This window comes from Mugil cephalus, chromosome 1 (assembly GCF_022458985.1).
Source record: "Mugil cephalus isolate CIBA_MC_2020 chromosome 1, CIBA_Mcephalus_1.1, whole genome shotgun sequence".
NCBI classification, from domain to species: Eukaryota; Metazoa; Chordata; class Actinopteri; order Mugiliformes; family Mugilidae; genus Mugil; species Mugil cephalus.
Window position 1 is genome coordinate 19,664,133 of NC_061770.1, and position 15,898 is coordinate 19,680,030.

The 15,898-nt window shown below is 43.9% G+C and overlaps 1 protein-coding gene across 3 annotated transcripts in view; it reads left to right on the forward strand.

Moving 5' to 3' along the window:
• LOC125022151 (forkhead box protein J3-like) overlaps window positions 1–9,319 on the forward strand; it is a 68,280-nt gene extending 58,961 nt beyond the window's left edge. For 2 of the 3 annotated variants that reach the window (XM_047608538.1, XM_047608530.1), the window contains 4 exons: window positions 613–714; window positions 2,055–2,318; window positions 3,178–3,306; window positions 6,097–9,319. In XM_047608538.1, coding sequence (XP_047464494.1) covers window positions 613–714; window positions 2,055–2,318; window positions 3,178–3,306; window positions 6,097–6,221 — 620 coding nt within the window. In that variant the 3' untranslated portion in view covers window positions 6,222–9,319. The remainder of the gene's footprint in view (window positions 1–612; window positions 715–2,054; window positions 2,319–3,177; window positions 3,307–6,096) is intronic. The other variant, XM_047608546.1, reaches the window with a different exon arrangement.
• The last annotated feature ends 6,579 nt before the right edge of the window (window positions 9,320–15,898 follow it).

The following is a 15,898-nucleotide window of genomic DNA, read 5'->3' on the forward strand; positions in this document are numbered from 1 at the left end:
TCCCTGGTGCCTCCAAAACAGTTGGGACTCATCAGGGAATGGACATGTTAGTGGCGGCCTTTGTGTCTTATGGGTCAAGGGGGAGGGGCCTCTGTGGATCAGCCTTGTTCCAGTGCGTCCAATAGGTACTTGAGTTTGGGATCTAGTGAATTTGGAGGCCAGGTCAACACTTTATGCTGTTTTTTTTATTATTACTATTATAATTTTAGTTGTGCCTAAAGCATTTTTATGTGTGTTATTGCTAATGGGCAGGGGTGCTTAGTCTAGTCTAGGTGGGTGGTACATATCTAGGTAACATCCACATGAATGAATGCCAGGTCCAGATGTTTCCCAGCAGAACGTTTAGTTGTCACAAGATGATCAATGCTATTTATTTCTCCTGTAGTTTTAATGTTGTGGCTGATCGGTGTAGATTTTAGGATTCTGATTCAGATTTCTGGGAGATTTAGTTCTCTTGTTGCCTAAAATCTCTACTTATATGCTTACAATATGGATCGTCCTTTGTAACCTCTGGAAGATTCTTTAAAGGTAACCGTGTGTGTGTGTGTGTGTGTGTGTGTGTGTGTGTGTGTGTTTGTGTGTGTGTGTGTGTGTGTGTGTGCTGTCTTCCAGGCATGTCATCAGACTGGTACCCTAACTTGGACTGGCTGAAGGAGAGCTGCCGCATCGCCACCAGCTACAACTGGGCTGACGTGGACCTCTCCCCTTTTCAAGGTAACGCACACCAGCGCCTGAAACGAGCGCTGATTGAGCCGTCTGCTGCCGCCCGCTTCGACGCGGGCGAAATTGATCAAACGCTTATGATGCCGATCAGTTGCGTTGATTAAACCATTATGATTCCTCTCCGCGCTTTCATGCGCGCTCGCCCTTGAGGCGCAGTATTATAATACCCTGTGTTGTAATAGCACTGGCCTAATAAAAATCATTATCCTGCATCTGAGAGGTTGCCACTCTACGTTTCTCTCTCCCTCCCGATTGTATAATGTGAATAATCCAATTAGGTCCCGGCTCAGTAACAGCCTCTTACCACGGTCAGCGCACAAAGCCGGCAACACGCACACACGACTGATGATGGCGACACACAAGCCTCTACCGTCTCTCTTTCTCTCTGCGTCTGCTCCGGTAACGCTTGACCTCCCTCGCACCACCATGGCACCGTAGCCTCCACCGTCTCTGCCTCGTCTCCAAAGCGTCTCTGTCACCACCGTGCTCGAGCTGCATCAGTTTCATTTTTTGGGAATTTATCACACTGTTGTTCAGTACTGTTTCGTGTCAGGAAAGCAATGCTTAGTGGTTTGATAGATAATTTATTATTTATTCACTGAGTTCATAATTCACTGAAAAATAGAAAACCATGTAAATAGTAATTAGAGAAAAGTGAAGGCCTGATTCCTTTTAAGGAAACTTTAGAGGAACGGATGCTTTGTGTCTTTTTCCGAGACGGCGAGAAAGTTATGAATGAGATGAATTGAAAATTTCTTTTAAGAGAAGGACACTGATTATTATTTAGATATATAACCTGTACGCGTACACCGATTGATCATCTTATGACAATACAGTGTTAATTAGACATGTACCACTCACCTAGACCAGACCAGACCAGGTACCCTCACCCAACAGCAATGACACTCCTTGATGGCAGCAGGATGCAGCCTGACACAGACACACATAAAACAGTTAAAGATTAACGAAAAAAAAAAAAAAACATGAAAAACAGCACAAGGTGTTGACCTGGCCTCTAAGTTCACTAGATCCCAAACTGATCAAGTGGAATGATCCACAGAGGCCCCACCCCTCAACCCATAGCACCCACCCGCTAACAACATCCTGTTGCCAGGCAACACAGGACACCCTCAGAAGACCCATGTCCATTCTCTGATGAGTCAGCTGTTTTGGAAGCACAAGGGGGACCTACACACTATTAGGAAGGTGGTCATAATGTTATGCCTGAAGCGTATATCGGTAGACGTCTGTTTGGCAATTATAAGGAGACTTTGTTCTCGGGATGTTAATTGCATGTTAAGGTAATAAACGGGTGATTAATACCCTGTCAGGTCTGAAGGAGAGCATGCGGCAGGCTGAGCTCAACAACTGGTCACTGGATGCCGCCCAGATGGCCGACCTGTGTTCCTCCATCAACCAGTTCTTCACGGCCACGGGGGTCATCCCCCCTCAGGGCGCCGGCCACTCGCAACCTCAGGTCCAACACGCGACGCCACCATCGGCGCCACAGCACCCGGCTCAGCCCCACGGCGCCATGCACCCGAAGCCAAGTCACCACGGTCAGCACGGGCAACACAACCAGCACATCAGCACGGGTCAGTGCACACTGTGTTGTCTCACACACACGCACAGACACACACATGACAGCGTAGTATCTTAAATAAAAGTACCAACAACTAATCCATCAAAAGAGAAGTGCAGCATTTAGCTCATTTTTGTTCAAAGTTAAAATAAGTGTCAACTTTTTAGACGAGTTTGAGATTTTGAAAGTAAAAACCAAAGTAAGGGAAAAAATATGAAAGATGAAGTGAAGAAATTACTTTTATTTTACTTTTTAATATACAGATTAAGACTTATTTCCTTACTATCATGTCATATATCATTATACAAGGGCATTATGTAATTTGTATTTTCTTCTAGCCTGTTTAATCTGACTTCACATTTAGGCTATAAACCAAAAAATGAAACATTTTCTCACTGGAACGAACTAAAAGAAAATGTAAAATACACATGTTAAACCTTATTTCTATCACTGACGGGCGCCAGGAGTCTCGCTCAGGAATAATTTCTGCACATGCTCGCTTGTGATCCGGGCTGGAGCTCAGTCCTTGAAGCTGAAATTACAGTCTCACTGTGCCATTGTTGGCCTATTATATATTTACAAAGGATTTATCAATGTTGTCAGCTTCATGGCAGCTGAAGTGGAGATGTGAAGACGAGCGGATATTTCACCCGAGCGAATCCACTACTAAGTGACTGACAGCAGATTCTGAAGGATTTCTCTGGCTTAGCATAAGATGGGAGCACAATTGTGTGTGTGTGTGTGTGTGTGTGTGTGTGTGTGTGTGTACATGATAACAGCTCGTGTTCTGCTAAAGACAAGTATGTGTGTGTGTAAACGCCGGGATACTAATCTGACAGTTAGTCATTGCCCTTTTGTCCGTTCTCCCACAGGGAACATGTACATGGACTCCAGACAGAACATTTCTTCTCTGATGGGCCCACCAGGATATTCTCACATTCCTCCCATGAGCAACACGGCTCCCGCCATGACAGGTGACTCCTCCATCGCTCTCCTAACAGGTCAGGAGGAGCTGGTGGAAATGCATGGCTCGTGTGTGCATGCGTGAGAGAGTTTTTCAGCAGCTTTTAGGCCTTCTACCTCGATGACACATCTCACCATATGGTATTGAACTGGAAAGAAGATTCTAAATATATACACAAGGGTGTCAAAGACCGGCTGAGGGAATGAGGAAAAGTAGCTGTGTTTCCTGGAACTTTACCCAGGGAGTATTACCAGGTACTCTGTGTGTTTCCACTGCAGGAACCAGGGGAAACTTTACCTTGTACAGCAGTGGTAAATATTTCCTTCAGGTTGAGTTTACGATTGACCATAACATCAGTTTGCTTAGTTTCAAAGCTGTTACTTACTCCACGAGAAGTGTAAAAATCAGTTGTCACTGCTGGGGCAAGAACAAGAGAATTTTTTTTTTTTTTTTTTTTGTCAGGTAATTTATACTTCAAGAAACTCAAGTGGCGAGCTCCAGGGAAGTCCTCATAGGCCCCTCCCACTGCAGCGTACGTCACCCACGCTAAGCTTTGTTGTAGATGTGGCAGATGGACAATGACAGGCACTTTTCTTATTATTTTCGTATATATCACGCCGTTCATTCAGCATGCACCCACACACAGTATGCTGATCTCTACCCAAGACAGAGTAGCAGCCACACTGCTCCCAGATACTACATATTAGCATCTGGGGGGTCCCCGCGTGGCCGCGAGCATTTACCACTGGTGCTGGACACCACACGAGTAAAAGGTTGTGTCTGGTTGATGTGTAGAACAATATGCAAGAAGAAAGTTCTCACTTCTCCTGGACTGTGTAACAGCCTAGGAGGTGGGGTGATTTGAATCAGCTGTTTACCTGCGTTCACACGCTAATTCCCAAAGCAGTAAATCAACAATAGCATAGCCTGAATATCCCCCCTGCTTACTGTTGTAGTGTTGCCGCTTTACAAGGCATTTTTGTTGTTGCATATTCTTCATTTTGACGCCACCTACTGGACCGGAATGGAGCAAGCTGCTTAAATGACACGACAAACAGCCGACAGTCTGTTTGGGTCTTCAGTCCACAGTCACCACCAACCGACGGACTGAAGGAGTTTTTTAGTTCCTTGAAATAAAGTTCCTCCAACTAAAAGTTCCAGCAGGTATTTTGGGTGATGCTAAAAAAAAAAAAAAAAGCTCAATTTGGGACACGGACTATCTCTGTAGGACATCATTGAGCAAACAGCTTCAAAGAGCACTCATCATTTCTCCTGCCTGTTCCCACTAATGCACCTGGTAAAAGATACAGGAGCATCTGATCACAGATCACATGGCTGCTAAAGTTTTTTTTTTTTTTTTCCTCTCCCACAGACTTGCTTAATCAGAATTTGTGAACATGGAACCATGTTGTTTCTGACTCTTAACTATTCTCTTTTTAGCCTCAAAGTTCTAGTTTATTTATCAGTGCTCTCTTATTAAATTGAATTAATTGTTTTTCATCATATTTATATATTGCACCTTATTTGTCGACTGGCGCCACGTGGGAAACACATTTAATTTATTATTTCGAATATATTTCATATTTTCTAAGTAAACTGGATGAGGACCACTGGTGATTCACTTCACAGTTCAGATATTTTTTAAAGATATGAAACTATATAGTACTAATTACATTCATTTTATCACGAGTTAGTTGTTGGTGTGATTTTGAGCCTTTGAAGCAATGTGAGATCATCCACAAGAGAGTCTTTATTTGACTTGTTTGGCCATTTTTACTTTTAGATGCAACTCTAGTTTACGTTTGCGCTGACGTTCTCCACATACCATAATACTAAAAACGCAGTGACTTTCATATAATTTGCTCATGGGCCAAAGGCTCAATTACCATTGTGTCACCTCATATGGTGATGTGTTGACTTCTCATAAACAAAAGGATCATCCATTTCAGTTTTCTTTCCAGCTTAAGTTCTTTAGATGCTAATGTTGCAGCATGTTCAATATGAAGATATTCAACATGCATTATGCAAGAAAGAAAGAAAGAAGGTGTCATGAAGTTGAACCTGTTACTCTACAAGAACTGATTTTTATAACCTAAAATAGCTTTGGATTGCATTGCATAGTTATGTAACTCATTCAAAATAATGCCACAACTTGTCAGTAAAACCTCCACGGTGCCAATCCTAAAGCTCATTTACAGTTCTGCTGCCCTAGACGCCGTTAACTATACACATAGCCGACGCAGGTGTGCAAGCCATTTATAGTTGTGCGCTCATCAGTCTGATTCACGCTGTAAAAACACCACCCGAATGCTAGTCGCCGCTGAGTCGGGTTCATTTTTGTTTCTGCTTCCTGCTTCACTTTCAACTGCAGCAACTTACTTTAACCTCCTCAGTTAACCTTTGGTTGATGTGTTCCATCTTTATTGACCCAAACCATCAATTAAAAAACTGCGTGGTGGAGAAACATCCAGAAATACCAAAGCAGGAAACACACTGCAGCTAAGCTGACCAATCACAGCTCTTGCGGTCTGCGTCACCATGTAGCTTAGTTACATTTCTGGGGAGATGCACATAAGCTACGGTGTTTTAGGGTCTGGGCTGTCACCGTAGCAACGGCATCAAATTGACATAGAGGGATAAAAGAGCCTCCATGTTACAGTCACCTGTTAGATTTGACGAAGAGTTTGATATTTTCCATTAAAATTATTAGAATCTTTTATCCAACTTGCATATTTAAAAAAAAAAAAAAAAAAAAGTGACACCAAGTCGTACTGAAGCTTGTTTCATTCATTTATTAATCCTCGTTCTCGTCTTCTCTCATGTCCAGGTCATCACAGCCAGCTGAGCCAGCAGCAGCAACAACACGGCCTCCCTCCGGGACACTTTCAGGTGAGGCGCTTGCTCGCTGCCGACGACATCCAGGACGACTTCGACTGGGACTCCATTGTCTAAAGTGAGCCATCTACGCCCGGACGTAAAATGAGAAGTGGCGTGAGGTATGGAACTGGCCAACCTGCTCCTGTCACCTGTTGCGAAGAAACCGACGACAATCCAACAAGAATTCAAATGGGGGAAAAAAGAAATAATAATTCAAATCATGCTGGCCTTTTTTTTTCCCTTCTTCTTCTCCTTCTTCTTCTTCTCCTTCTTCTTCCCGCTGTTGATGAGTTAAAAGACAATCAGTGAAAACAACAAAACAGAGACGGGACAGACTGTGCTGTGCGAAGCCATGATGTGAACGCATATCATCTGAAGAAACTGGACACCTGAAGCCCTCTGAATTGTCTCACGTCGTGTCCTCTAGTGCCAACAGGGTTACAAGTCGCCAAAGTGTCGTCAAATCGTCTGTGAATTGTTTTTTCTTCTTTTTTTTCTTTTTATTCTTAAATCCGTTTCCTGCTACAACTCTTGTCTGCAACGTTTCACTGCCTGTGACTGAAATGAGAACTCTGCAACTATGTCATCCTTTCATCCCTTTGTGCAACTTTGTGTTTTTTCACCGGAAATCTGTGTGGCTGTGGGTCCTAACAGCAGCATTTCAGAAAGTGAGTGGAGCACCATCTGCTGGCTGAAATCGGCACTCGGTTTTCCTTCGTTTGATGAAAAAAAAAATTCTATGCACCACAATCTGTTTTTTCCCTTATCTTTGTTCTGTCGCGCTGAACGGAGCTTAAACGTCTTTTCAGTATTTTATCACTAAGAGGCCATAATTTATGGGTGTGCAGCGGTCCATTTTGCCATGTTCTCAGGGTGTACAATTCTCATAAATCTGAGGTTAACTCTGTGTCGTATGGTGCTGTCAGTGTTCACATCCTGTTGGCCAACGGCAAGCGTCACCAGTAACTGTGGTCCAAAAGGTTTGACACCTTCATTCGTCAACCGTATAAGCTAAGATACAGCGGAATAAGCTTTCTCAGTAGCTCAAACAGCAGCCGCTGATTCAAATTGAAAGAAGACGCTGGCAAGACTCGGACTTAGTCAACATTAATGACCGGTTTCCTGACATACTGTATAATTCAGTTCTATCATTTGGGGTTAAAATGCATATCACTTACGAACAGGCAGAGAAGGGTTGGCTGTGGTTTTCGAAAGTCCTCAATTAGGAGAAAGATGAGCAGTTTTTTGCACAAGCTTGATAGCATCTAGTGAATGAGAGAAATAAAAGACAAGCTTTTTATTTCTTTGTTTTAAAAGACCTAAAAAAAAAAAAAAAACAGATCGGCGAGGGAGCAAAGACTAAACAAAACTTTGTTTTTCACTGTGATGTTAATTTTGTCTGTGTGTACAAGTGTGTATAGTCCTCTCTGATTTCCTTTAGCATACGGCTTCATACAGCTAAAAAAACAAACAAAAAAAAAACACATAAGAAACAAATGAATTTCTTTGCATTAACACTTTAAAGTCTTGTATTTCCCACAGTGAAATAGGGACCTTAAAGTGCTTTTTGATTTGTTCAGGTGGTCAAAACAAGGTTTTCATTGTTGCGGGCAAAAAAAAAAAAAAAAAAAAAAAAATACTCCTTATTATTACCATTAAATGCTGTATTACAGTGACCAGCATATATATCTTCTATGTTTGTGTGTTGTCGTCCTTGTAAATAACGGTACGTTGCTCCTCTGAGAAAAAAGAAAAGAAAACAAATGGAGACTGTATTTTGTTATTTGTCCTTCAGGAGACACATTGTGTACATACCTTCAGTATATTGTAAATAAGTGATTTAAAAAAAAAAAAAAGGAAAAAAAAGACAACAGCAGACATTTTGTGTGTTATAAATAATCTGTGTATGGCGGTTCAACGGTTAAAATCTGTGTCAGTGTTTATTAAAAATGTCATTGACCATTTTTACTGCACTTAACGTTGCAGCTGCCGTCGTTATTTCCTCAGCTGTTTGCATGTTTCAACTAACGGGCCTGTAAGAAAAACTGTAAATAATCCTGCGGCTTTTTTTAGGGGTTTGTAAAAGCTTAGGTTTAACAAGCTAAAAGAAAATCCAAGAAATTTTCTTAGAAAACTTTTTCCTGCCTTGGCTTTGTGCCGCTTTGACCCTCGCGGCTTCTTGTCCAACAGGTGTCAGCCAAGAACCAGGCAACATTATTTTGTCCTGTATCGCATGTAAACTCTTGCAGACCACCCGTGTTAGCCTGTGTGAAAGTCACACAGTGTTCTAAGCGTATTTACGTCTGCTTTTCATTGGCAAACTGTTTGTAAATCATCTCTCCCTGTCTTGCCGGCGGGCGGTCGGGCCGGCCACAGATGTTCTCTGCCCGCTTTCCTCTCTCTGGAAGACGGATGTTTGCAGATGTTTGTTTCATTCAGAGTTTGCTATCGTTTGCAAAGAATGCGAGAGCCCTGCTGCAGATGCTCATTTGGCTCTTAACGCGGCGGTAAAGGATTTTTGGAGGCAAGTCAAAGCTCTGTTTACACCTCTCTCCATTCATTCAGAACGTATCCAACGAGATCACGGCCTGACTGCTATACTGTTTTAATACTTTGAAGTGTCTGGCTCGTCTTGATAAATGGATAACTGCTGTGTTTATCTGTGATTTTACGCGCGTGCTTTCGCTTTTGAGTGCGTGCACTCCGCTGATATTTTCATGCTCTGGAAGCGTTGTGCTGACCTGGCTGCGCTCCAAGCGGAGGAGCGCGTCTCACACGGGGCTGGACCACAACGGCTGAAAACCATACTGCCCCAATCCAGGCACCCTCCTCCCAAAACCAACCTGCCCCTTGCTCCTCGGCCCGCCCAGCCCACCACCACCACCTCCAGTACCAGCACCCCTCCTCCACTCTCAATCACTCACACGCACCCTCTTTTCTCTCTCCCGCTGTGTGCCATTCCCTCTTTCTCTTCCCCTACACTTCCTCAAAGTGGCCACAGCTCCTCTCTTTTCTCCTGTCTCTCTCACATCCCTCCACTGTGTTTTTTTTTTCCCTTTATCCTCCAAAAGCGACCAGCCCCGACTCCATCGGCTTGCACATCTTCACCCGCGCCTGTTGAAAGGATCTCAACTTCGCTCGAGGCTTTTTTTTTTTTTTTTTTTTTTAATTTTCCACTCCTGAACCTTTTTGGTCCCTCTGCAGGGAGCCGGTCGGTGTGTGTGTCCGGCGTGTGCGAGGCAGCGCGTGTAAGGTCTCCGGTGTCGTGCTCTTTGCCCCCCGGGAGTCATCTGAAGAAGATTTTGACCGGTAGAAGAGTTTTAACCATGATGAAAGTTCAGCTGCTGCTCCTGTTGGCCCTCGCCGGCCCCCTCTGTGCCGTCCCGGTGTCAAGTAAGTGAACTCTGAGCTATCACTACTGTCCCGCTGTTAGCACAATGTGTCCCCTCTTGCCTCCATGTGCCCACACCACTCTTTGTCTGCTGTACTCCCTGCTGATTGAACAATGACACGGGCTGGACTCAAATGGTAAAAAAGAAAGAAAAAAAAAAAGGCTTCAGTTTGAATGTGATTTCTAATAAGTGAATCTATTTTGTAACCGTTAGTATGTTTAATGTTTTATTCTGCGGTTTGATTCTCGTGTCCCATCTCTGAATGAAGGCATTCATTAAACAAAAGACGGCTCGACTCGTTGATTTTTTTAAATTTATTTTAACCTCATCCTGTCTTGTTATACCCCTCCCTTAGTCACTCCTAAGGTATGAACGGGAGGAAAACTTTGATTTGCAGACATGAGGGGAAAAATATGATGTAATAACCGGAGCGCTGCTGCCTCGTGTCTGTGAATTCTTGGCACTGCCAAAGAGAAGAAAGGAATATCCTTTGGAAGCCTCCCAAAAGCAGCGCTCATACGCAAGGGGGAGGGGGTGTGAGAAGAGGGGCTGTAAACTGTAACATACACCCGTACACATTTTGCTGAAAGCCTATCCGCCGCTTCCTCTCGTTTTACTCCTTGTTTCGTTCCTCCCTGGCTGCAGCTAATTTCATCCTCAGATTCTTCCTCTGAACATCTCTGCTTCCTGTCCTTGTCCCATTTTTGCGTGTTTTCTCCCCTTTCCTCAACGTCCTTCCTCCGCCTTGACCGGTGCCTTCTTCTTCCAGGGGAAGTGACAGGCACCGGTGGCGTGGCCGAGGCCCGAGGGAGCCGCAGGGCAGGGCTGGTTTGCGTGCGTGTATTAATAGAGAGTGGGCACTATATTTAAGAAGGGGCATATGGATAAGAGACGTGATGAGCTTCAAGAGGTGCCCCACCTTCTTGTACCCGTATGTTGTCGGTACGTGCGGCGCTGCGCCACCCATTGGCATTTACCCATCTTTGGAGGGGTATCAAGCGTTCGCACGTAAAATCCTCCCCCCCCTCCTCTTCTGTCTCTTAACAGCCCTCTGACTCTCTTGCAGTCTAACCCCGTGGGACCGAGTCGGTGTATGAGGGGAAAACAGAGAAGAGATGGGTCTATTTTAAAGCAGCAACCTTTACAGGTCGACTCTCCCGTCCCATTTCCGCGGAGGTTTATTCCGAGAATGAAAAGCCTTTAAACTTCCAGATAGATTTTTAACTCTGCTGTCAAACAAAGGAAATCTTTCATTCCTCCCGCTCGTCTCACAAATGGGCTCTTTAACACCATCTCTGCCTGCTCACTTAACTAGAATCCTGTAAAATCCTCCACCTCCTCCCTCTACTACTCCCCCCCCGCCCCCCCCACTGCACCCCCTCTCCTCCCCGACTCCAGTCTCCCACTTAATGAGTTTTGTCTGCCTTGCCGGGCCAATAACATCGCCGTCACATCTGGCCGCTGAAGGGAGAGGTCAATGCCCTTTGTCCGTGCCCGCTTTTAGGAGATGATTCAAATGTTGCGCTCATACTCCAAATATGTGCCGGTAAATGGGAAAGAGCACTTCTCACGTCGACGGAGAGGGGAGGGGGAGAAAAAAAATAAAAAAATAAAAAAAAAACCGCTCAGTCATATATCCAAAAATTTCCGCAAGGAGAAAGACACATCTGTTTATGGAAGGAAGGCTGAGGCTGTTTTAGCTCGGGCCCAGCCCACGCCCTGACGACCTGAGACTGCTGCGCAGCTTCAGCTTCGGATCGTCCACTTTTCAATTTCTTTGCCTCCTCCGCGAGTACAGACGCAACCGCCTCATGTCACAAGCACCTATATGTGCTGCGAAGTGAGACATGGTGAAAAAAATAAAAAAGAGCCGCTGACTAAGAAACACTCAAACAACTGGGTGGGCGTTTTATGACGTTGTTTGATTTGAAGGTTAGCCAGATTAGAAATCCATTAAGAGGTTGGCTTGGTACAATAGTGGAGGTCAGGGTTTTGTTTTTTGTTTTTTTTTTGCTTGAGAAGGAGAAAGTTCTGTATGATAATGATAACACAGCAAAACCTGTTTATTTTGTTATTTCTACGGTGGTTTCATTTTATGTCATCCCTGCTCTGAGTCATTACAGTTCAGAAATGTAATGAGCTTTAATCGGACCTGTGAGGCCTAAGATTAAAGGCCGTCTTAATCTGGTGCCAGTTTGTGCCCTGGGTGATAGAGTCCAGATGGGATCCGCTGCATGTCCTCTCATGTAAGTTAAACCAGGAGGAGAAATAGTGTCTGAGAATGTTCCACTCTGACTCTTGTTTAAAATCCCCAGTGTGCATCACATGGCACACCCCGGTATCTTAAGAAATCACAGTTTTAGCGGGGGAGGGAATCTCGTCCCATGTTGGTGCTGGGAGATGGGCAGGGCACCTATATCACTCTCGTTTCCAGCCTTAAGGCGTCACAAAAACATTCCTGGGCTCCAAAGGTGGACACACTCCCTTGCATCGTCTGCACCGACTCTTTCCCTCCCACACAGGGCAGTGAATTTGTATCTCGCAAGCAGGGAGTTGATTGCGATCGTAATGGATGGAAGCTGCTACTCCCTTCTTTCCTGTCTAACACTGCATATTATTGTTTGCCTCCTTCGCAGTTTCACCCGCTCTCCGGGTTTGTCTTTACGTCAGGCAAATGTAAACCCCCACATTGACGCCTCCACCTCTGTCTCACAACTTTTTACTGTATTTTTCTCACTTTTCACTCATTGCCTGCCAAAGTATGATATTCCACAGCGCCCCCCCCCGCCCCCCTCCGTGTACAGTATACAGTAGTGAACAACTTTTAGTAGGTACAAATTACTGTCATTAATATTTAAACTTTTCATGAAATCTTTTTTTTTTTTTTTTTTTGCATTTATCTAAATAGGTTTGGCATAATATTTTGAGTAATTTTGCATGAATGGACCTTTTAAAGTCAAGTGAAATCCACAGACACACAAACGCATACAACTTTAACTCCTTTACCAGGGGTAAAATGACCTGAGTCCACAATAACAAGCACAGTGATCCAGTTATACAAACCTTTCTGAGTCTAGGATATAATTAAAAAAGAAAAGGTAACTGGGTGAGCATCCAACTTATATAAAGAAGTGTCACTTAAAGGACCAGCATGCAGAGTTTTGTGACCTCTAGTGGCGAGTTTGGGTATTGCAACTAACTGAATACAGGGCATTTCTAGAGTTAATGTGCGGTTTGTCCATTCTGGGTTTCTGTAGAAACCTGCCCTCAGTCTATCAAGTTCTGTGAAAAGATGAGCTGCTCCCCATCTTCAGTCTAAGCTAACGACAACAATTAGCATGTGATTATCCACTGATAAAAATATAAACATGGAAACTAAGTTTTTGATAGTAATGGTAAATGGCCTGCATGCTTTTCTACCACAGATGTGGTCAAAGCTTTTTAGCACCAATGGCAGAAGAGCCGCCGTGCAAAGTGCTCGACTTCATTCGGGAGCGTTTTGCCCAAGGACACTGTGAAGGGGCCACTGGATCCACCCCTGAGCCACAACCCGCCCGTAAATCATCGCACACTGATCCTTTAGCTGGTTGACCCAAACTAAAACCTCCATGATGGTCGAAATCCTGCCCACCTTCAGGGGGTCCAGTTCTAGGTCTGACCCTGTGTTGTGAACCCTCTGTGGACCACACGCAGTCACTCATGTTGCTGTAAGCAGAGCTTGGAGCATGTTCACGTTAAAATTAAGGAGCAGACGTGACATAAGGCTCTTCTCACTTTTGAAACCTTCCCTCCGTGCTTTCCCCCAACTTTTTGCTTTTCCTGCTGCCCTCCCTCTTTCTTCCTCTCTCTTCAGGGATTCGACCTTCTTAGAGTTTTCAGCAGCAACAAACCAATCCTCAGGGAGTGTCAGGGTCGGGGTCAGGAAGATGGGCGAGAAGCAGATTAAAAGGAAAAGACAGGATGTAGGCTGCAACAGTACTCACTAATGTAGCCGTATTAAGCCAGGAGGCTAGGCACAGTGGGGAGGAAACACTACTCATGGCTAATTGTGGGAACCGTGCACATAATGAAACAATTGTTAGCGGAGGTTGAGAGGGCGATTACACATAGTGTACTGCCATACTCTGTGAAGCACAGACCATTTTATCATCGCTAACAGACGTTCCAAACAAACAGTCTGAGTCACACAGACAACCCCCACCCCCCACCCATCTTGATTGTCCGCCTGCAGCGGGAACAAATGTTTTGTTATATTTACCCCGCCTGTTGCTAATGAACACGCACGGCACGGGTTGTTAGACAAGTACAGCCATTCAGAGTTATTTTTACCCTTGTAAAGTATTCTGTAGTATTTCAAGTATTTAGAAGAACTGGACAAAATCGAGATAGAGGGAACATGATGTCAGACCCAAAGTTTAGAAGGATGACATAGACTCTCATTTCTGCTCCCTGCCATAACAAAGCTGTGAGGGTTAATTCGGTTTAAACGGGTTTTTCACTTTTCCAAAGAAAAGAAGTGATTTTGGGCCAACATGTTGTCAGTGGAAAGTTTACTGCAGACTGTAATTTTGTTGCCACATTAAAATCTACCTCTTAATTTCGAAGCAGCGCTGTCCAGGCAGAGCTTTCAGTTGTGGCTGGGAGGATGTTGAACATGGTGAGATGGAGCTGGGCTCATTGGAGGGAAATGATTAGGTTGAACCGAGGCCGGTTCATAGTCCAGGCCCTGATGAAAGACGCGATGATAACTACATGTCTTCATAGGGGGAAGACAAAATGGGAGCTTCTATTTTATGCAAGCACAGATGGACATCTAAAGTCTGATGACGCCTGTGTACGGGAAATTAATAGCAAACTGATATTGGGCTATAATTTGACACATGCCGATCCTTGGGTAGAGATCTACTGTCTATTAGAGCCCCACGTTTATAAATCAGGTCAGCTGAAAGTCTCCTTTTAACTTAAAACATACTTTCATCAGAGAGACCTTCCTGCTTTTAATTTAGATATTCTTTTAGTTTTAACTGTATTCGGTAGGTTTTGCAGTTAGATTTAGGGGTTAGGGTTAGGGTTACCTTTGTTCTGTGTACTTCTTTCTAAAACTGCATTTATTTATGTCTTTAAGCACTTTTCAGCAGTGCTATAGAAGTGTCATAGAAAAAAAAGCTGTATTTTAATGAATCATATATCTATTTCTATCTATTTCAACACACCTTAGATTTAGACTCGGGCAATTGTCTTAAAAAAAAGAAAATGCACATCATCTAGTTACGTTCTTTCTCACATATCCAGGCGTTGCCCAAGCAGCCCCACCCTCTAACTGACTCCACATATTAAGTGGCTAAGAGTTAACAAGCCTTCCCGCTCTCTCCTTACACATCGACTGCTGCTGTTGCAGTGCCTCCCTCCTCAGGAAATGAGGCAGAGGATGTGGCATGCCAGTGTGCAAACACGCAGCCCCAAAGACAGGATTGAGGGGTGGGGGAATGGATGGAGGAAGCACTAAGTTTGTAATGGCACAGGGTGAAGTGTTCATGACGTCACGGCAACCATGTGCTGATGACGGCTGACAGACTGTGAGAAAATGTAAGGGTCGTATTGTGACATTATGATGTCAGTCTAAACATTTGTGTGTCATGGGTTTTTGGTTCACCCATTTTTTTAAAATATTTTGCTTTCTAATACCATTCTAATATAATAATAATATCTACTATTTTTATTGAAATCAAAAAAGAATATAATTAAATATTTTTAGTAATGTAATATCACAAAAAATGTGTTTCGGTTTTGCATTTCCTCCACACCATTCAGCATTTAGAGCGTGATTTGAAGTTGTGCCTTTTCTTGCATTACACACGGATCAGTCACAACATTATGACCACCTTCCTAATATTGTGTAGGTCTACTTGTGCTTACAAAAGAGTTGTGACTCATCAGAGAATGAACATGGGGCTTCTGAGGGTGTGGTGGTCTTTGGATCCTATAGGTTGAGGACATGGGCCTCTTTGGATGAGGCATGTTCCACAGATACTTGGTCAGTTTGGTATCTAGGGAATTTGTAGATCAGGTCAACACCTTGTGCTGTTGTTCATGTTTTTTTTGACTCGTACCTAAACCGTTTCTTGTGTGTGTGCTCGTGTCTGTGCCAGGTTCAAAGGTTCCCCAGCAGAAAATCGTATTGTCACAAGATGGTCAATGTTATTCAGTTCTCCTTTCAGGTACTTTAAGTCGTGGCCGAGGAGTAGGGTCACGATATGGTTAGGAAAACAGATGAACGATTGACCACTTCCTCTTATGTCTCTCAGACCCACAGGTACCTACACAGCGAAGAACTCAGTAGAGTTTCCAGTCCTTCCCAGG